Source organism: Sarcophilus harrisii, chromosome 4, assembly GCF_902635505.1.
Source record: "Sarcophilus harrisii chromosome 4, mSarHar1.11, whole genome shotgun sequence".
Taxonomy (NCBI): domain Eukaryota; kingdom Metazoa; phylum Chordata; class Mammalia; order Dasyuromorphia; family Dasyuridae; genus Sarcophilus; species Sarcophilus harrisii.
In genome coordinates, this window is record NC_045429.1 from 270,203,875 (window position 1) to 270,226,948 (window position 23,074).

Below are 23,074 nucleotides of genomic sequence, written 5' to 3' on the forward strand. Positions count from 1 at the left end.
TCTTTTTTTTTTTTTTTTTTTTGTGTGTGTGTGTGGAGTCAGACTAGCCTAAAACTGAATCTAATCTGTTGCAGCCCAGAGCCAGAGGCCCTTTTTCTAGAAATGGAGTCTCCTTGGGCTATGGTGATAATAAGTAGGCATTCAATAGGCAAAAGAGAGATGAAGAGCATTCCAGATATAGGGGACATTGTGAGCAGAGATAAGAAAATGATGACTTTTGAGAGATGTATTATGTGGTACAATGGAAGGAGATTAGAGCCAGAGTACTTAGATTCAAATCTTATCTGTGGCTTAATATTTTTTGGATCTCCATTTCCTCATGTTTAAAATTCAGGATTTGGGACTGGATGCCTTCTTAGGTTACTTCCAACTCTAAGTATATGGTTCTCTCTAAAATGATACTTTCTTCTTCTTCTTCTTTTTTTTTTAATAGCCTTTTATTTATAGTTATATGTATGGGTAACTTTACAACTTTGACAATTGTCAAACGTCTTGTTCCAATTTTTCCTCTCCTTTCCCCCACCCCCTCCCTCAGATGGGAGAATGACCAGCAGATGTTAAATATATTAAAATATAAATTAGATAAGTATTCATGACCAAACCGTTATTTTGCTGTACAAAAAGAATCAGACTCTGAATTATTGTACAATTAGCTTGTGAAGGAAATCAAAAATGCAGGTGGGCATAAATATAGGGATTGGAAATTCAATGTAATGGTTCTTTCGCTGGGTGTAGCTGGTTCGGTTCATTACTGCTCTATTGGAACTGATTTGGTTCATCTCATTGCTGAGGATGGCCAGGTCCATCAGAACTGGTCATCATATAGTATTGTTGTTGAAGTATATAATGATCTCCTGGTCCTGCTCATTTCACTCAGCATCAGTTCGTGTAAGTCTCTCCAGGGTTTTCTGAAATCATCCTCCTGGTCATTTCTTACAGAACAATAATATTCCATAATGTTCATATACCACATAAAACGATACTTTTATGATGAGGTCCTGAATGGTGGCTCTGCTGGGCAGAGAGAAACTGAAGACTTGATAAAAGGGATCCCGGGGCAGGAAACAAAGGACACACAGCAACAACATATGGGCATCCCACGTTTGTTCTAGAAGAGGACGATGACATCAAGAGAATAAAGTCATGACAGGCAAGTGAATTGGATTTAAGTGAGGGAGGGCCTGCAAGATGTGGGAGACTAACCAGGGTGAAGTTTCCACAGGACAGTTAAAATTCAATTCCTCAGGAACCTTGAACAGACAACTAAAAGCTCAGAGTCCACAGAATGCTGAAAGCCCCAAGGTAATGTAAGATGATAAGTATCTCTGACCAATGAGCTTTCAGAAAGAGAAACTGACTTGGCTACAGAATTCTGATAAAGGGGTCTAACTAAGCTAGAAACTGGTTTACAGCAGCCCGGCCAATGACTCAAAGACTTTTTCTTTATTCTACTTGCGTAATGAGGCTTATGCAGAGTATCTTCTTTCAAGAGGGAGAAATAACACAAATCTAGACACAATGGGGTGAGCAAGAGGTTGTTCTCCATCTAGCCCATTAAAGGCTAAGTGGGAGGGGACAATGGAAGGGACTGACCTAGGAAAGCTTCCTCTGGCCTCTGTCACAGTGCACTCTCTTTGGCGGGGGTGGGGGGGGGGGGGGGGGGGGGTGTTCAGGAGGGGGGGTGCCTGCTGCTCATGAGAATCTGTATCCTTCAATCTCTCTCATTCTTTCAAATTTGACACTAGTAGATACTAGGGTAGTTGGTCCTAGGGCAAGCCATGAGGGTCTTCCCCTCACACATTCATGTATTTATTTATTTAGATTTTTTTTGGACTAGGTGAAAAAGGAGATTCTTTGCCTTAATTTCTACCTAATCTTTCTTTCTTTCCTTCCTTCCTTCCTTCTTTTACTTCCTTCCTCCCTTCACTTCCTCCCTCCCTCCTCTTTCTTCCTTCCTTCCTTCCTTCTTTCCTTCCTTCCTTCCTTCCTTCCTTCCTTCCTTCCTTCCTTCCTTCCTTCCTTCCTTCCTTCCTTCCTTCCTTCCTTCCTTCCTTCCTTCCCTCCTTCCCTCCCTCCCTTTCCTTCTTTCCTTGCAGTAGAAAGGGAGCGCCACATGAGGTTGGGGCAGGCTAAATACTAAAGGAGACTTAGCACTTTAAAAGAGTTAGCTATAAGAAGAAGTGGTGTTGAGAAGCATAAGGAGTTAGAGGAGAGACTGAAGAAGGGACCACGAAACTAAAACTCCTTGGAGGAGAAAATCTCCTTTAACTCTTGCCTCAGGGAGGGACCCCACCCGAGAGGAAACAAGATAAATTTTTCATTCTGTTATCTAGGTGGGGTTGGTTCAGTCCGGAGCTAAAAGAATTCCAATCCTATTCAATTAAAGAAATTCATTTAATTCTATTCAAATTCAGCTCAAGCAGAAACCCAGCTTGTAGCCATAACTCCTATTATAAAAGAGCCAATCTAAAATCCTCTCTTTGCAGAGGTCCTGACATGCCAGCTGTGCCATGCTTGCTATGCCAAGAAGGCCTCTGCCCACTGGATAATATTCTTTTCCTGTGCTGTCCTCTCTTTATCTCACCTATTTCCCTGACGAGACTTTATGCCTCTCTGTCAGGATTTCTAATCTTATTTCCCAATACCTATAATAAACTGCTTATCAATCTAGGTTTTCCGATTTGTAAATTCCTTTACAAAGAAAGTAATTCTGTGCCGCCAAAAGGGGATCCCCTAAACTCCCTAACCTTGAGCCAAAAGGGGATCCCCTAAACTCCCTAATCTTGAGCCAAAAGGGGATCCTCTAAACTCCCTAAACTTGAGCCAAAAGGGGATCCCCTAAACTCCCTAAACTTGAGCCAAAAGGGGATCCCCTAAACTCCCTAAACTTGAGCCAAAAGGGGATCCCCTAAACTCCCTAAACTTGAGCCAAAAGGGGGTCCCCTAAACTCCCTAAACTTGAGCCAAAAGGGGATCCCCTAAACTCCCTAATCTTGAGCCAAAAGAGGATTCCTTAAACTCCCTAACCTTGAGCCAGATCCCAAGGGGATATAGGGGGAGCCAAACCTCTCCATTTGGTTTCCTGAAGCCCGAACCTGCCACTAGACCTTATTTTAACTCCCAGACCACCAGAAATCCTAACCTCATTTTGGTTCTCTGAATCTAGACCTCATCATTCGGTTCCCTGAAAGGGAACCCCCAAGCCTAAACCTCATCAATACCATGTGGCAAGGGGTGGAGAAAGACACCACCAGGCAGAGTGCCACAGTAGGCTGACCCAAAGGAGGGCAGCAGCCATCGGATTGCTCACAGGTAGATTTTATAGGAAAAATTTCACCTCAGGGACATGACTGGGATTTCTGACTGGGTATAGCAAAGTGAGGCTGCTGGAGATCCTACAGGGGGAGGGTCTCAGGGGTTTGACACAACTTGGATTTCTGACTGGAGGCCCTTCCCGGAGGGTGGGACCATGAAGACCTTCTGCCTGCTTGTCTCAGGATCACTTCTTTAGTTTCTCTTGAACCAAAACAGCATTCAGGACCTCATCACTACCCTCTGCCAAGGAGAATGGCCATTGTGAATTTTTCACATGACCAAATCCTAACATTTGGTGCCTAATATCATCTGGTGTCTACATCAGCCACATCATTGCAGGCTTAAGGATTTTAAGAAGTAATTTTTTGCATTTTGGAAAATGGCTCTGTACCTGGGGCATGTATGGGTGTTTTTTTCCCCTTCCCTTTTTGTCATAAGCTAAAGTAAACTCTATTGTGATAGAAAGTGCCATTCACATGCAGAGAGAGAACTATGGAAACTGAATGTGAAAGCATAGTATTTTCATTTTTGTTGTTGTTTGTTTGCTGGTATTTTTCTTTCCCGTTTCCCTCCCCCCCGTTTTGAGCTGATATTTCTTGTGCAGCATGATTGATATGGAAATATGTTTAGAAGAATTGTACAAGTTTAACCTATTTCAGATTGCTTGCTATCTTGGGGAGAAGGAACAGAGGAGAGAGGGAGAAAAATATGGAACATAAGGTTTTGCAATAGTGAATGTTTAAAACTATCTTTGCAAGTATTTGGGAAAATAGAATACTATTTTAAGAATTAAACAATAAAATAAACTTCTCTCCCCCTCAAAGTCTAGACTTGGTGGGTCCCACTTCCATTTAAACTTTGGTTCTGGCCACTAGAGGGCATCCATAGGATTACTAATAGTCATCTCTGCCCATTCCTTCCTTGCAATAAAGGGTCCCATCTCTCCAAAGTCTCTTTCCCCCAGAAAACGTCCCCCAGACTGTGCCTGTGGCTATTAATTTGTTTGGATACATTTGGGTTTGTTTGTTTTTTGGCTTTGTTGATTCATGAGATTTGGTTTCCCATCCTTTCCCCTGATTCTCTTGCAGCATCCACAATGAGGTTCTAGAGAGAAAAATGAAGGAGCCCCTGGCTGCTCCTTCTCTGCTGCTGGCAGGGCTTTTTCTAATTGGATAAGTCTGATTAAAGGGATTAGGGTGACCTCTCTGGCAGATCCTACTTTAATAATCTGCAACATTGAGACTGTTTCTCCTTTGCTTAAACGGGAGTTGGAAGAGGCAGCAGTTGGTGCTACTTGCCTTTGATGAACTGTGAATTTAATGCTGCTACTCCTGAGCTCGTTGGAGCCCTAGGATAAAGGAGTAGACATGGCCAGACCTGAGAAGGGCTCCCTGCAGACTGGGCCATCTGCCGTGCCCCAAAGGCCTTGAATTTTTGTCTTCCGCTAAGTTTAAGAGCCCAGAGCCCACTTGGGCTCCGGCCAGTAAAAATGGCACTGATGAAAATCAAATTCGACCAGAAGAAGAGAGTCAAATTAGCCCAGGGGCTCTGGCTCATGAACTGGCTTTCAATCCTAACTGGAATCATCCTCTTCAGTTTGGGAATATTCCTCAAGATTGAGCTCAAGAAGAGAAGTGAGGTAATGAACAACTCAGAGAGCCATTTTGTGCCCAACTCCCTGATTGGGGTAGGGCTGCTAGCTTGCATCTGCAATGCTCTTGGAGGCAAAATATGTTATGATGCTCTAGACCCTGAAAAATACTCCAAATGGAAGCCATGGTTGAAGCCCTACTTGGGCTTCTGCGTTCTGTTCAACATCCTCCTCTTCTTGGTTTCCCTCTTTTGCTTCCTGATGAGGGGCTCCCTGGAGAGTACCTTGGAACATGGGCTCAAGAATGGCATGAAGTACTACCGGGACACAGATACCCCGGGTCGGTGCTTTATGAAGAAGACTATCGACATGTTGCAGATTGAGTTCAGGTGCTGTGGAAACAGTGGCTTCCGGGACTGGTTTGAAATTCAATGGATCAGCAACCGTTATCTGGACTTTGCCTCCAAAGAAGTTAAAGAGTGAGTAGTGGTATGGGGTTTCTGTGCGTGTGTGTGTGTGTGTACCCATAGGGATGAGGAACCGAGGCAGCCAGGGTGTCCCTACCCATGACTGGGGTGGAGGTCCCTAGGGGAAACCAGCCAGAGTCTAGGTTAACTTCATCAGATTTGGGAGGAACTGTTCATTCCCAGATCATATCTCCTGAAAAATTATTTCTCTTCCCAACTCATTCACCTGTAGCCATCAGACCAGATTGATTTGGGACCTGGATGTTTTATCTAGAAATGCTATCCTTCCCAAATTCAAGGATTTTCTTTTCTCCATCACCAATTATTTCCCAAGATTCTGCCGCAGAATATTCCGTCCCAAAGAAGCCCACTGTCTTTAAATCATGGTTACAAAATAAGATTTCTATTGTTTTCTTTGACCAAAATAAAAAAAAAAACAAGGATAACCTTTTATGGAGGAAAGAACCTTGATCTTCACTTTACATATAGGTTGTTTAAAGGGCTTTACTCCACAAAGAAAGTGTTTGTCTAATTTCTAAGTGATATATAAATAAAGTTTAATAATAATTTAATAAATATAAAATAATTTATAATATATGAATAGCACACAGTAGATTCTTAATAAATGTTTATTGACTGATAAATATGAAATCATGAATTATGAATTTTATACTTTCTAACTTGTGGTTACTACTATTATTTTGACTACTACTACTATCTTCTTTTGTTTGGTTTAGCACAAATGCCTAGTACCTAGTAGGCTCTTAATAAATGCTTATTGACTGATATAAATATGAAATCAGAAATGATTAATTTTATGTTTTCTAACTTGTGGTTACTACTACTACTACTTTGACTACTAATTACAATAACAACTACTACTACTTTGGTTTAGCACAAATGCCTGGTACCTAGTAGGCTCTTAATAAACGTTTATTGACTGAAATAAATATGAAATCATAAATTATTAATTTTATGTTTTCTAACTTGAGGTTACTACTACTACTACTTTGACTACTAATTACTACGACAATGACTACTACTTTTTGTTTGGTTTAACACAAGTGCCTGGTACCTAGTGGCACTTAAATGTTTATTAACTGACTGATCTATGATTTCACCAGTGGAACTTCCAGAGTGGAAATTATTTCCACTAATACAGATCAGCAATTTGGCAGTAATTTATGAGTGTTTTATAACTCTGGGCCCAGATGGCATCTCGCTCAATAGTGAAATGAATCACAATGTATTTGGAGTCAGAAAATTGGGATTTGGATTCCAATTCTGTCATTAACTGTGTGAACTTGGGCAAATCGGTTAACTTCTGTGACTCTCGGTTTCCTTATCTGTAAAATAAGGGGGTTGGATTACATCAGGGGTTCTTCTCCTTTTTCATGTCATGAACTCTTTTGGCAGTCTTGTGAAGCCTGTGGACCTTCTCAGAATGATAGGTTTTAAAAACATAAAAATAAAATAAATATGATTATAAGGGAAAGCAATAATGCTGCAATAAAAATGTAAATTCCCTCTCCTACCCACACTCATAGACTCTTTGAAATTTATCCATAAAATCTAACCATAAAAATATATCCATATACCCCGGGTTAAGAGTGTCTGAGCTGGATCATCTCCTCTAGCTCTAAATCTATGAACTAGATTAGCTAATTATAGCCAACTTTTATATGATGATTTAAGATTTGCAAAACACTTTTTATCCTTTATTTCATTTGTTCCTCACAACTACCCCTGTGAGATAGAAGCTATTATTTTCCTCATTTTACAGATGAAGAAATTCAGGCTTAGAGAGATTAATTGACTTGCCTAGAATCACACAATGACTGTGTCTGAGGCAATATTTCAACCTAGGTCTTCCTATCTCCAAATCCAGCCATTTGCGATGAAAGGTCTGGGTCTCAGTTTTCCCTTCTGAAAAGTGAGAGGTTTGGGTTAGATCACCCCTAAAGTGATTTCGAGTAGGCTATGAGTCTGAACATTAATGAAACTCAAAGGGCTTTGCCTAACTAACTACACCTGAAAAGAAAAAAAATTCAGACTGAAGGTCGTTACTGGAAGATTTTGTTTTCTCCTTGCACAGGGATTATAGATGTAAATCCCTGTTGGAGGAGGGGACCATAAGCCTTTCTGTCCTTCATACAAAGGGAGCAGTGTGTGTGTATGTGTGTGTGCCCAAGTGTCTACACACATATGTGTCTTACATGAGTGTGTATGTGCCTTGTTTCAGGTAGCATCATTTAAACTTTCCCACTCTCTTAACGTGGGTGTGAAGCACAACAAGCTTTAAGTTTTACAAAGTGCCTTACATATGTTATCTATTTTATAAATACTATATATTTATTACATATTTGTTATATATTTTCTAATTTGTGCTTAATAATTATAATAATCTCTGTTTGGACCTGTGATTTCACCAGCATAGTGACTTTCCAGAGAGGAAACTCCTTCCATTTATGCAAATTGGCACCTTAACTGTAATTTATAATTTTATTTATTTATTTTGGAAGAGGGGGTGTCTTAATAATAAAAATAAAAACAGGTAAGTAAAAATGGTAGACAAAAAGATTGTTATCTGATTAATATATACAATACTATGTTCTTAAAGCTTCCTACACTATATTTTAAAAAGGAACAAGTATTTTATCATATGGTTGTTTGGGAATAACACATCAACACTGCATTTGACTGCCTTTTAGTGTCATATTTATTTATATTATTATAGTCACTGCTTGCTTTGTACCAATTCATACAAATTTTCCTCCTCCTCCTCCTCCTCCTCCTCCTCCTCCTCCTCCTCCTCCTCCTCCTCCTCCTCCTCCTCCTCTCCTCTTCTTCTTCTTCTTCTTCTTCTTCTTCTTCTTCTTCTTCTTCTTCTTCTTCTTCTTCTTTCTCTTTCTCTCTCTCTCTCTCTCTCTCTCTCTCTCTCTCTCTCTCTTTTATCTATTTCTCATTTTTTCTCATTTGTGCCTGTAGTATAGGCTTGAATTCCCCTGGCATTCTCTGCTTTGTCCTTTCCACAGCCTCTGTGACTGTCTACTTCCACAACTTTCTCTGTTTCTGCTTTCTCTATCTCTAAGGCAGTAGTAATTAAGGCATTTCCTCCCCAAATGTGTTTTCATGGCTTCCCAGAAACACAAGGCATTACGAAATAACCCAAGAAGGGGAAATGCATTCCAAGCGATTCCTGTTATAAACATGGCATCATGGTGGGCTTCGTGACAAAATGCCAAGCTTCTATTAGAATGCATTAATGATATTTTTGTAAAATAATATCTATCTGGGCAATATTCTGCCTGCACAGGGTTGTGCTCTGTGTTCTTAGAGAAGGTGATGCTTGGCCCCTTAACACCATATGGAAATATGGCTACAAAGAAGCATTAGAATGTGGGGTAAGTTCAGTTGAGAGTAGAGAGATCCCTTCGGCCCCTGAGAAAGAGACTCTCTGATATGGCCACGAAAGGGAGATAGATACCCCAAATAGGCCTCATGGAAAAACATCCTGGGAGACCATAGCTGGGAAGACCAAGGGAAAAGGGAGCAGGATGGAACCAGCCCATGGTCAGCACACCTATGCTGACCTTATGATACCTTATAAAAGACATGGCTCAGTTCTTCAGATCCATCAGGGGTAGGTACAGTAAATAACGGGGTGCCGGACTTCAGGCCTGACTTGTATACCTCTGGTATCCCACTAATTCCAATCCTCCAAGAGGCTGTGGAAGGGGCAGCTGAGGTCAGGGGGAGGTGTCTCTGGTAGGGCAAGTACCTTGGAGAGGTACATCAAGGTGATAGGATCCTTAAGGTTGTAGCCTGGGACTAGGCAACGAAGTGGTTGATGATTGCACAGGACAGGGACGGTGAGAGACTGGCCATAAGTAAGGTCAGCTTTATGATATCTGGCTTACTCTGTTTCCATTTTAAACATTGTCTACTATGTCAGAATATTTTTCACACCCCTTAGTATCCTTTTAGGAAATTATAACTCCCACTCTCATGGAGGTTATAGTGACTCACATATAATTACAATAAACCACAGTTATTTTTAAAAATAATGATTTTGTGGATGTCATGCCTTTTGAGGATACCATTTTGAGATTAATTTTATTTGAGGGTAATATTTTCAAATGAGATAATATTTATAAAGCACTTTTTAAACTAAAGCAATGATATAAATGCTGTTAAGTTTTATTGTTTATTATTAGCAGTATGATTTCACTTTTCTGAGGTATTTAGAAGCTGCTCTCTGACCACCACTAAGAAGGGTTGTAGAGATAATGAATAGAGAGCCTGCCTTTGACCTACGTGTGAGAACCAGCATGTTTAACCTCTTGATATTCATTCAAGGCGAGTTTGTGAGATCAAGTTTTAAAGAAGGTACTGCAGCAAAATAATGTTTTGGTCATGTATACTTATTGTGTATCTAAGTTATATTTTAATATATTTAACATCTACTGGTCATCCTGCCATCTAGGGGAGGGCGGGGGGGGGGGGTAAGAGGTGAAAAATTGGAACAAGAGGTTTGGCAATTGTTAATCCTGTAAAGTTACCCATGCATATATCCTGTAAATAAAATGCTATTAAATAAAAAAAAAAAAATAAAGAAGGTACTGATCTTTATGGTGGTGGAAATTTCCTCCTCTGAAAGTTCCTGATACCAATAAAATAATTTTAGCTAGCATTTATATAATTCTCATTGTGTATCAGGAACTGTGCTAAAAGTGCTTTACAGTTATTATCTTATTTGATTCTCACATCAACCCTGGGGTAGGTGCTATTATTATAAAATCCACATTTTATGGAGGAGGAAACTGAGGTAAATAGAAATGAAGTGGCTTAGGATCACACATAATAAGTGTCTGAGGTTGGGTTTGAAGTCCTGGCTTTCTGACTCTAGGGCCAGAATTCTTTGCACTCACCAGCTGCTTATGAATCACAAGTCCAGTCCCTTATTTTTTGTGATTTATATATGCATGATAGAATGTAAGATCTTTGAGGGCAGGGATTGTTGACTTTTTATCTTTATGTCTCTAGCTTCTGGACCAGTCCCTAACATATAGAAGGACCTTAAATACTTATTGATTGATTTGTATTGGTGGAAGGAGATTTTCCCTAGGAGTTCCCTGACAGGTCTAGATAAAAATAAATTATTAAATAAACTAAAAACCAAAACAAACAAACAACTCTCTTTCTTCTCCTGCCTCCCCCACCCAACTGATATCTTCCCCATCAAATTTATACTGAAGTTAGCAGCTTAAATAGGTTGAGCTACTATTGAGGTTTTTTTTAATCTACTTCTTGCTATTTTAATTGTTTGAAGAAAAAGCTACCAAGCAGTGATATGGTCGTAAGGCAGATGGACCTGAAGAAATCACTGTGAGGAAAGAGTCTCTAAATAATGGAAGTGGGCAGTATCTCAGAGGATAGGAGCGCCAGTGATGAAGTATCTGTGATTGCTTCCATCATACATTTGGACAGATTATACCCATTCCCTCCACACTTTGGTAGACAGTTTTTAGGAATAATTGGGATCCAAAAAATGTCATCTCCTGGTGATCAATCTTCTGATAATGAGTTTATCTGTGGTTTTACATGGTTCCATGAAAAATGAAAATGTAGGGTCCTCACATGTGCAGAAATGTTTGTGGCAGCCCTCTTTGTAGTGGCCAGAAACTGGAACTGAGTGGATGCCCATCAATTGGAGAATGGCTGAATAAATTGTGGTATATGAATGTTATGGAATATTATTGTTCTGTAAGAAATGACCAACAGGATGATTTCAGAAAGGCCTGGAGAGACTTACACGAAATGAGGCTGAGTGAAATGAGCAGAACTGGGAGATCATTGTACAGGGAAACAACAAGATTATATGATGATTAATTCTGATGGACGTGGCCCTCTTCAACAAAGACATGATTCAAACCAGTTCCAGTGGTCTTGTGAGGAAGAGAGCCATCTACACCCAGACAGAGGACTGTGGGAACAATTATGTTGTGTGACCATAACATAGCATTTTCACTTTTGTTGTTGTTTGCTTGCATTTTGTTTTCTTTCTCATTTTTCCCTTTTTGATCTCATTTTTCTTGTGTAGTAAGATAATTGTGGAAATATGTACAGAAGAATGGCACATGTTTAGCATGCTATCTAGGGGAGGAATTAGGGGGAAGGGAGGGAGAAAAATTTGGAATACAAGGTTTTGCAAGGGTGAATGCTGAAAACTATGCGTATGTTTTGAAAATTAAAAAAAATATATTTTAAAAAAAGAGAATGTAGCGTCTTGAAGGCAGCTGGGTAGCTCAGTGGATAAAGCACTGGCCCTGAAGTCAGGAGGTCATGAGTTCAAATTTGACTCAGATACTTACTTAGTTATGTGACTCTCGACAAGTCACTTAACCTCAAATGCCTCACAAAAAAGAAATGAGGATGTAGGATCCTGAAATCGCAGATTTAGAGCTGAAAGAACCTCCTACTCTAAATTTTATTTTATAGATGAGGAAACTGAGGTTCAGAGACTTGTCTAGTATCACTTGTTAAGTGACTTGTCTAGTATCACAAAGTCAGTAAGTGTCAAAAGCAGGATTTGAATCCAGGTCTTCCTGATTCCAAATCTAGGCCACAAATGTTGTTGCCTCTTTAGGAAGCATTGGGGGAGGACTTCAGTGGAGAACCATGTTGAATTTCCAAAAAATCAGGGTTTTTTCTCTGACTATTCCAGTTCTTCCATTAGAATCGGAGTAGATGTACAAGAATACAAAAGCATATAAATTCTATCCAAGAGCAGACAAATTCTATTCAAGAATTTATTAAGTACCTACTATGAGCCAGGAACTGCTAGATACCAGAAATACAAAGACAAAAGTAAATCATACTCAAAAGAATCACAGATTTTTAAAAATAAACTTAAAAAAAATTTTTTTTTGAATAGGCAATTGGTATGAAGTGATTTGCCCAAGGTTACACAGTTAGTGTTAAGTATCTGAAGCCAGATTTGAACTCAGGTCCTCCTAACTTCAGGGCCAATCCTCTATTTAGCTGCCCCTAAGAATTGCAGATTTAGGACTGGAAGGGACCTTAGAGGTCATCTAGTCCAGTCCCATCATTTTACAGATGAAGGAACTAAGGCCCAAGGAGATTATATGACCTCCCCAAACTTATAGAGATAAATAGTAGAGGTAGAATTTACACCTGGGTCTTCTGGCTTACAACTTATATGTCCTTCCACCATTATAGTGTAAATTCTAAATTCTTACCTCCTTATGTACCATTGTCTTTATCCTGCCTCCGTTTCTCTGCCTTTATTCTACAAGCAGCTATAATGACTCCACAGAGACCCAAGATGGGGAACTTGGGTTTTATGCTGGCTTTGACTCTTAGCTGTATGAATTTGGGTAAGTTATTTCATGAAGCAGTGGAAATGAGATTGGTTTCTCCCCACAGTTACATGTAAAAAACTTTAAAAAAATTATATATGTATGCTCATTTTAAACATATTTACATATGAATCATATTGGGAGGGGAAAAAAATCAGAACAAAAGAAAAAAACCATGAAAAAAAAAACAGAAGGAAAAAAGTGAACTTAGCATGTGTTGATCCATATTCAAGCACCATAATTCTCCTTCTGGCTGCAGATGGCATTTTCCATTCAAAGTTTATTGGGATTGCCTTGGATCACTGAACTGCTGAGAAAAACCAAATCTATGATAGTTGATTATTATACAATCTTGCTGTTGGTGTTTTACAATATTTTCCTGGTTTTTCTTACTCATCATTAATTTATGTAAATCTTCCCAGGCTTTTCTAAAATTAGTCTGTTCATTATTTCTTTTAGAACAATAATATTCCATAACATTCATATACCATAATTTATTCAGCCATTCCCCAATTGATGGGAATCCACTCAGTTTACAGTTCCTTGCCACTACAAAAAGGGCTGCACAAACATTTTTGCACTTGTGGGTCCTTTTCCCTTTTTTAAGATCTCTTGGGATATCCATTAGTGATATTAGCTGGATCAAAGGGTATATACAGTTTGATAGCCCTTTGGGCATAACTCCAAATTGTTCTCCAGAATAATGGGACTGTTTTTAGAATAACCAAAGAAGTCCTGGAATCAAATCTGCATTTTCTGTTTGCACCTGTGTAACCTTGGACCAATCCTTTAAATTCTCTGGGCTTCATGTTCTGTATCTGGATAATGAAAGGATTGGACCAGATGGCCTTTAAGATCCCTTCCAACACTAAGTCTGTGTGCTTTTGAGAGTTCTACTTTTGTTCCCTCTGATCTCTGGAGCCCATTCTTCTTATACTATTATCCTCAAATTCCATGAGCCTCAGTTTCTTTATTTGTAAAACAGGATTAAGACCATTTGCACCACTAGTAAGGCAGCTAGGTGGTGATATAATACATAAAGTGCTGAGCCTGGAGTCACAAAGACTTAAGTTCAAATTTGGTTTCAGACACTGTCTGAGAGATCCTGGGCGAGTCATTTTATTTCTATTTGCTTCAGTTTCCTCATTTGTAAAATGGGGATAATAACACCTACTTACCAGGGTTGTTATGAAGCTCAAATGAGATAAAAATATAAAGTGTTTTGCACTAGGTTGTAGTAAGAAGTATACTCTGCAAACCTTAAGTTCTATATCTATATTTCTCTATGTATGTATATATATGTATGTATTTATGTGTAGAGTTAACCTAACATTCTATATAACATCAATTATTTTTGAAACAAGCACAAGATCTACTATGTCTATAATGTTGGACTAGGTATGAAAGTGGTACAAAACTAAAGTAAATTACAATCCTTGTTTTTCTAGGATTTTATAATAACAAGATGGTTAGAATCTAGTATAAGTATCAATCCTATGTCTGTGAGAAGTGAGCTCTGGAATGGTGGGGTGGGGAAGGGCTGCCTCTGGTGTCTGGTGGTTTTTCCCCTTGTTGGAAATGCTATCAAATGATGGAGGGGGTGGGAGCTAAATTCATTACTTGCCTCTCTGCAGTACCATGTTCTAACAAGCTAAGTGGTCATACACACTTGAGAGACCCAGTTGGGATGATTTAGAAGATCCAGGTAAGAATGTGATGAGGGAAGGACGCAGAGATGGCCACCTTTGAGGTTTTCTAGGGGTTTCATAGAAATTTTAGGATTAAAAAAGGATTTATTTTATTTTCATTTTTATTTTATTTTTGGTAAGGCAATTGGGATTATATGATTCACCTAGGATCACATAGTGTTAACGCAAGTGTTAAATGTCTGAGGTCTGATTTGAACTCAGATCCTTCTGATTTAAAGTTTTTCTTTTTTTTAAAAAAAGGATTTTTAAAAAACCCTGAGAAGGCGCATTGTACATTAACAACAATATTGTAAAGACAAACAACTTCAAAAGACTTAGTGGTTTTGATCAACACAGTGACTATACTTCCAGAGAACTCATGATAAGACATGCTATCCACCTCCATATAGGGGTGAATGGCTTTAGAATGCAGATGAAAGCATCTTTTTCCTTTCTTTATTTTCTCTTTCCTTTCCTTTCTTTCATTTCCTTTTCTTTTCATTTATTTTTGACTTGGCTAGTAGAGGAATTTGTTTTTCATAGTTATACATATATTACATATGTAATTTTTTTGCCTTCTTAATTGGGGGAGAGGGGGAGATGCGAGGGAGAAGATGTGAAACCAACAATAAAATAAAGTTGAATTTTTTTTCAATTCCAATTCCCTCATTTTCCAAGTGAAGGAGCAGAGAGAATTGAAGTGACTTTCCCAAGTTTGTGTAACTCATTAATGGAGGAGCCAGGGCTAGAATCCATCATTCACAGAAGGGCCCTAGTCTATTTTGTCACTTATGATTAGTTCTCATAGAGAAAGAATGTTTGTTGGGACGTTGTTGGACAGTGGTCCAAATCTTTTACATGACCATAGAATATTGAAAATTGGTATTACTTAGAAAAACTAAGATCTGGCAAACTGTGAGTTCTAGCATGGCACGTATTTTTTCAATTCCCCCAAAATGTTTGTGAGTGTGTACATATACAGGTGAAGTAAAGTGGGTGAGGTTTTCTTCAGTGCCCCCTCTCCTGCCATCTCAGGTACTCATCTTGGGAACCCCATTCCTCTGTGTTCACCTATCCCTTGACCCCTTTTCTTATTCTGTGTCAGGTTCTTCCCTCCCCTACCCCATCTCACTCTCACCAGTGAGTCTTCCACCTTAGGCTGAACAGAATAACTGGTTAACTTGATGAACAAATCTATGTGAATATTCCAATTAGAGAGGCAGTGGGAGTTAGTGGAGAAAACACTAGAATGAGACTAAAAAAACATGAGTTCAAATTCTAGCTCTTTCATTGACTGTGTAATTTGGGGAGTTGATTAACCTCTCTGCTCTTCAGACCTTGCCTTGCCCACACCTCACAGGGTGATTGTGGGCAGGATCAAATGGGATAATAAACGTGATAGTGTTTTTGCAAACTTTGAAGTGATCTATACATATGTTATTGCCATTGTTCACACTTTGATCAAATGTATAGTGCCCAGTGTACAAGATCACTATATCATGATGAAAATGATTTAGAGAATAAATATCTGGAGCAATGAGTTTTAAAAGGACACTTTAAAATATCAATTTATTTCTTAACATTACTTTTTAAAAAATAGAGTTCTAAGGTCTCCTCCCTCCAACTCCTCTCCCACTCATAAAGAAGGCAAGCAATTATGATATAAATTACGCATGTGAAGTTATGCAAAACATATTTCTATATTAGCCATGTTGCAAAAAAAAAGCAAAAAAAATTTTAAAAGTGAAAAAAAGTATGCTTTATCAGTTTAGCAATTCTCTGGATGTTGATAATATTTTTCATCGAGTCCTTTAGAATTTGGTTGTATCATTGTACTGATAGGAGTAGTCAAATCTTTCACAATTGATCATTGTTTCAATGTTGTTACCGTGTACAATGTTCTCCTAGTTCCGTTCACTTGGCTTTGTCAGGTGAAATAAATAAATTTTCCCATGCTTTTCTGAAACCATCTTTAATTACTTCTTTTTATTATTTTTTTGTCATTTCTTATTAGTAGAATGGTATTCCATCATAAACATATAGCATATTTTTCAGTCATTCCCCAATGATGGATATTCCATCCATTTCCAATTGAAAAAGAACACTTTTTGATATTTGTTTTGATTTTGTATTCACTGACGTGCTTTTGTAGCTATTCTCAATATACTGGGGCTTCCAGAAGAGGAGATCATAATTTTCCCTTCTGTTTGCTCTATATAGGACTTTTTATCCAGTGAGTACTCAGCAAGAAAATACCTATCAACATACATCCATTCATTTATTCATTTAAGAAGCATTTACTAAAGCTTTTAAAAAAAATTATTAAAGCTGTGGGCTAAAAACTGAGCTAGGAGCCAGAGATACAAAGACAAAACTAATCCTTGTCCTCAAGGAGCTTATATTCTTTTAGTGGAAAGATGTACAACATGTACACAGATCAGCAAACACAAAATAGATGTTAATTTAATACAAAGTAATTTGGGGGCAGTTCTAGCAATTGGGGACATTAGAATAATGCTCATATAAGGAGATGACTTGAGTTGACTCTTGAAGGAATTCTATAAGACAGAGGTGAAGAGGAGTTGGGTTCCAAGCGTGGAGTACAGACTGCAAAGGTACAGAGGTAAGAGAGAGAAAATTGTGTACAAGGAAAGTTTTGTACTAAATCATTGTGTTTATTCAGGCAAAATATAACTCCTGGGCTAAAAGGTTGAATGAATTTCTATTAAAACTTGGCTTTTCTACCTGCGAGAAATCTGGCTAGAGTAAGGAATTCCTTCATTATTATAAATACTTTGCATAACCTCTCTTCCAGGTCTTATTTATATTTATTTTTTAAATTGATTTCTTTTCTTTGCTACATCCCCTTAAATACCTTTTCCTCCTTGTTACTCCCCAACTCTGTCAGTTTTTTGTAACAAAAAAATTTAAAAAGGAAAAAAAAAAGCAAGGTAGCAAAACCAACTAATGAACCAATTGTGTCAGAAAAATATGCAATATTCTGAATATTTATTAAGTACCTACTGTGTGGCAGTCCCTGTATGAGGTATTCAGGCTACAAAAAACACAGTGAAACTAGTTCTGAAGTTCCCCACAAAAGTGGGATTTGTAATAGATCTGAGAGGGAAATCACTGAAGCTTAGGAAATACTCTAGGTTATAAATAGATGCCTCAGTGACCTAGGACTTGAGATCTCCTTGGCCTGGCTTTGGCTTAAGAGTATGAGCTGCCTCTTAATCCAGAATTGGAACAAGGACAAAACCCTAGGCAAACAAGGTGAGGCTTCAGGATAGGCTGATTCAGGAAAAGGGGAGGCCCCAGGAGAGGGGACCAAGGATGAAGCTTAGAGAAGACTGAAAATCATAGACCTTTCCTCTCTCCAATCTGTTTTTACAGATTTCATACAATTTTGTACTTGATACTAAAGTGGATGCAACAAGAGAGGATACAAATCTTGTCTGTTGATAATTCTGTGTTTCATGTGGGGAGAAAGGTTTTCTGATTTCCCCTAAAGGGAGCTCTTTTATTCTGATAAAAGAGAGGCAGTCCCTAAACTTGCAAATGCCTCATAGCATTTACCTGCTCAAAAAACTTCTGTGACTCTCCATTGCCTCTAGGGTAAGATACAAGCTCCTTAGTCTGGCATTTAAGCTCCGCTGTTGTTCCAGTCTATTTGTCCAGGTTTATTTCAACCAATAAATCAATAAGCATTATTAAGTGCCTTCTGTGTGCCAAGCTTTGGGGATACAAATACAAAAATGACCCCAATGAACTTCCATTTTACTATGCCATACAGGACATATATATATATGTATATGAATACATATGTGTATATAAAATATAAAAATATTTTATGTATGTATGTAAATGAATACAAATGTATATATAAAATATAAAAATAAATAATCTATAAAGACAATACACAGGGACAGAGAACTGGGAGGCAGATGGCTCTCACAATGGGGAAAATCAAGAAGGACCTCTTGAAGGCATTGGCATTAGATTATGTATTTATTGCCTAGTACAAGTACCTAATTGCTTGGTATATGGAAAAGGTTTAATGAACATTTTAAAAATTGAATTGAAACAAATTTCCCATCTTTTCTAGTTTTCTTGGAGCCCACACTCCAACAGGAGAGATAGAAAGCAAACAAATATGGATAAACAAGTTATATATAGGTTCAATAGGAAATAATTGAAAGAGGGAAGGCACATATTATCCTTATTTTTTGTACTTTTTGGTTTTTTTGCCTGTAAGTGAAGTGGTTTAATGGATAGAGAGCTGGGCCTAAAATTAGGAATACCTGAATTCAAATCTAGCATCAGTTATTTATTAATTGTATGTTCCTGGGTGAGTTACTTAACCTCGGTCTGACTCAGTTATCTCAATAGCAAAATGGGGATCATGATACTATTTTCTTTCCAGGGTTGTTGTGAGAATCAAAAGAGATAATATCTGCAAAACTCTTAGCACAGTACCTGGAATATACTAGATGTTTCCATCCTCCATTGTTATTTTTCATCTTTGTAGGACACTTAATAACAGATACTTTAAAATGTCTGTCAAATGAATGGTGAATAAATAGAGATTGTCTCCTGGAGGCAGACATGATTCTTCCCTCCATGGAGTTCTTAGTTTTCTGGGCTTCTGAAAGTCAGACTGAAAGGTAAGGAAGCATCCTAGAATTTTAGAGGAAAGGTCAGCCAGTTCTATCTATATAAAAGGGAATCCCCACTAAAACATTCCCAACAAGCAACCATCCAGCCTCTGTTTGAAAACCTCCAAAGAAGTGGACCATCACTTTCTTTCTTTCTTTTTTTAAATTAAAGCTTTTTTATTTTCAAAACATATGCATGAATAATTTTTCAACCTTGACTCTTGCAAAACCTTGTGTCCAATTTTCCCTTCCTCCCCCCACAGCCTTCCCTAGATGGCAAGTAATCCAATATATGTTAAACATGGTAAAATATATGTTAAAACCAATATATGTATACATATTTATATGATTATCTTGCTGCACAAGAAAAATCAAATCAAAAAAGGAAAAAATGAGAAAGAAAATAAAATGCAAACAAACAACAAAAACACTGAAAGTGCTATGTTGTGATCTACACTCAGTTCCCAAAGTCTTCTCTCTGGATGTAGCTGTCTCTCTTCATCACAAGATCATTGCAACTGGCCTCAATCATCTCATTATTGAAGAGAGCCATGTCTATCAGAATTGATCATTGTATAATCTTGTTGTTGTTGTGTATAATGATCTCCTGGTTCTGCTCATTTCACTTAGCATCAGTTCATGTAAATCTCTCCAAGCCTCTCTGTATTCATCCTGCTGGTCATTTCTTACAGAACAATAATATTCCATAACTTTTATATATTATAATTTATTCAGCCATTCTCCAATTGATGGGCATCCACTCAGTTTCCAGTTTCTGGCCACTACAAACAGGGCTGCCACAAACATTCGTGCACATACAGGTCCCTTTCCCTTCTTTAGTATCTCTTTGGGGCCAGTAGAAACACTGCTGGGTCAAAGGGTATGCACAATTTGATAACTTTTGGGGCATAGTTCCAAATTGTTCTCCAGAATGGTTGGATCCATTCACAACTCCACCAACAATGTATCAGTGTCCCAGTTTTCCTGCAACCCCTCCAACATTCTTCATTATCTTTTCCTGTCATCTTAGCCAATCTGACAGGTGTGTAGTGGTTTCTCAGAGTTGTCTTAATTTGTACTTTTCTGATCAAATAATGATTTAGAGAACTTTTTCATATGACTAGAAATGATTTTAGTTTCTTCATCTGAAAACTGTCTATTCATATCCTTTGGCCATTTATCAATTGGAGAATGGCTTAAATTTTTATAAATTTGAGTCAATTCTCTATATTTTAGAAATGAGACCTCTATAAAAACCTTTAAATGTAAAAATGTTTTTCCAGTTTATTGCTTCTCTTCTAATCTTGTCTGAATTAGTTTTGTTTTTACAAAAACTTTTAAACTTAATATAATCAAAATTATCTATTTTGTGTGCAATAATGAACTCTAGTTCTTTGGCCACAAATTCCTTCCTTCTCCACAGATCTGAAAGGTAAACTATCCTTTGTTCTCCTATTTTGCTTATAAGGTTACTCTTTATGTCTAAATCATGAACCCATTTTGACCTTATCTTGGTATACGGTGTTAGGTATGGGTCTATGCCTTGTTTCTGCCATACTAGTTTCCAATTTTCCCAGCAGTTTTTGTCAAATAATAAATTCTTATCCCCAAATCTGGGGTCTTTGGCTTTGTCAAACACTAGATTACTGTAATCTTTGATTATTTTGTCCTGTTAACCTAACCTATTCCACTGATCAACTTCTCTATTTCTTAGCCTGTAACGAGAGAACCATCACTTTCCAATGTGATCCATTCCCCTTTGGGAAAACTTGTAAAATTGTTTTTCTTGATATCAAACCCAGATTCAACTCTTTAGAATTTCCACTGTGTCCTGGTTCTTACCTCTGAGGTCAAATGGAATAAAAATCTAATTTACCTCTTCTTGATGATACTCCACTGTTCCCATTTGCCCCTTGAATATCTAATTGGCCAGGCTAAATATTCCCATTTCTTTCAGTCAATTCTTATATGTCCTTTATCTTTCTGGTTGCCTTTCTCTGAATGGTCTCCAGTTTATCAATTTGATTTTCAAATTGTAGTCCATAGTTACCGCTTTATTTCTGGAAACTGTGTTTGCTGCTAAGATCACATTAGGCACTGTACTAATTGTCGGGGGTACAAAGACAAAAATGAAATAGTCCCTGCTCTCAAGAAATGTGCAGTCTATCAGGGGAAATATATATATATATATGTATATATATAAAATATGTATAAAATACATACATATATAATATATATATACACACATACATACTTTATTAATATAGTAAGAACTAGAACTCAATCACTAATAACTTGTATAATCATGGGCATATGAGTGTGCTGGCTAGATCTCAATTTCTTTGTCTTTTAAATGGTGGGGAGGAGAGAATCAAATGGGATAAACTCTAAGATCTATTTTAGCTTTGCAGTTCTCGGATTCTATGTCTCTGGGATTGGGATTATGTTTATGTGAGTTTATATTCATGACTATTAGATTGAAAGTAGGCTCCAGGAGACTTACATGAACTGTTGCTAAGTGGAGTAGAACCAAGAGAACATTGTACAAAGAAACATCAAGATTATGTATTGATCAATTCTAATGAGTGTGGCTCTTTTATTTTATTTTTTTATGGAAGTTTTTTATTTTTAAAACATATGCAAGGATGTGGCTGTTTTCAATAGCGAGGTGATTCAGGCCAGTTCCAATGATTTTGGGATGAAGAGAGCCATCTGAACCCCGAGGGAGAACTGTGGGTTCTGAGTGTGGATCACAACATAGTATTTTCATCTTTTTTGTTGTTGTTGTTGTTGTTTGCTTGCATTTTATTTTCTTTCTCATTTTTTTCCCTTTTTGATCTGATTTTTCTTGTGCAGCATAATTGTGGAAATATGTATAGAAAAATTGCACCTATTTAACATATTTATAAACATTATATAACATATCTAAACATTATAAAGTTATAAACATAACATGTTTAACTTTGGATTGTTTGCCATTTGGGGAAGGAGTGGGAAAAGAGGAAGAAAAAACAATTTTGGAACAAAGGTTTTGCAAGGATGAATGTTGAAAACTAGTATGTGTTTTGAAAATAAAAAGGTTTATTTAAAAAAAAAAAGTAAGTTCTAGCTTACATGAAATCATTTCTCAGTCAGTCAATAAACTGATTTGAAGTAGGCTCCAATATATATGAAATCATTTATGTTTTGTATATTATATTTCTGGTATACAAGTATTATGTCTTTGGGATTTTCTGTTTTCATTTGTAAGGAGAAAGACACATATACATACTAACACACAGAGACAGAGATAGAAAGACAGAAAAGCAGAAAGAGATCAAAGAAAGTTTTCTTTAATATGTAAATAGGTTGTGGAGAATGATTAATAAGGTAAGGAGATGTGGGGTGTGTGTGTGTGTATGTGTGTGTGTGTGTGTGTGTATACTAAGTCTACCAACATAGAGCACCCTTAATAGTTAAGTCTTGAGGAATGCCCCAAGACCCAGAGAAGTTAAGGAACTTGCCTATGTTCACACAGTTAGTAAGGATTACAAATATATTTGAAGACAATTTTCTTCCTTAGGTCTAAGACCAGCTAACTCTCTTGTTTTGCCAAATACCAAAATGCCAGAATAATTCCATAGCTGGTCTACATGATTCAAATCAATAAAACACAAGTATGACTTGGGGTTGGGGTGAGGAGGGTGCTCTTTCTTTAAAAAAAATACTATGTATTATTGACATTCATTTTTAATGATTCAGAGTTCCAAATTTTTTCTCTTACTTAATTACCTTCTCTACCCACTGAGAAGGCAAGTAACATGACATGAATTGTATATATGAAATATATATGTATGTAATACACATATCCATATTAGTCCTGTTGGAAAAAAAAGATAAATAAATGAAAAACAAAATATGGAGGAAACTTTCCTTATTTGAATTTATTTTTTAAAATATTATTTTATTTTTCCAAAACCTGTAAAGATAGTTT

General features: G+C 37.4%; 1 protein-coding gene across 1 annotated transcript in view; it reads left to right on the plus strand.

Moving 5' to 3' along the window:
• The first annotated feature begins 4,584 nt into the window (after positions 1-4,584).
• Positions 4,585-23,074, plus strand: part of PRPH2 (peripherin 2) — a 33,396-nt gene continuing 14,906 nt past the window's right edge. The window contains exon 1 of the mRNA XM_031964840.1: positions 4,585-5,385. Within this exon, the coding sequence (XP_031820700.1) occupies positions 4,805-5,385 (581 nt within the window). The 5' untranslated portion in view covers positions 4,585-4,804. The remainder of the gene's footprint in view (positions 5,386-23,074) is intronic.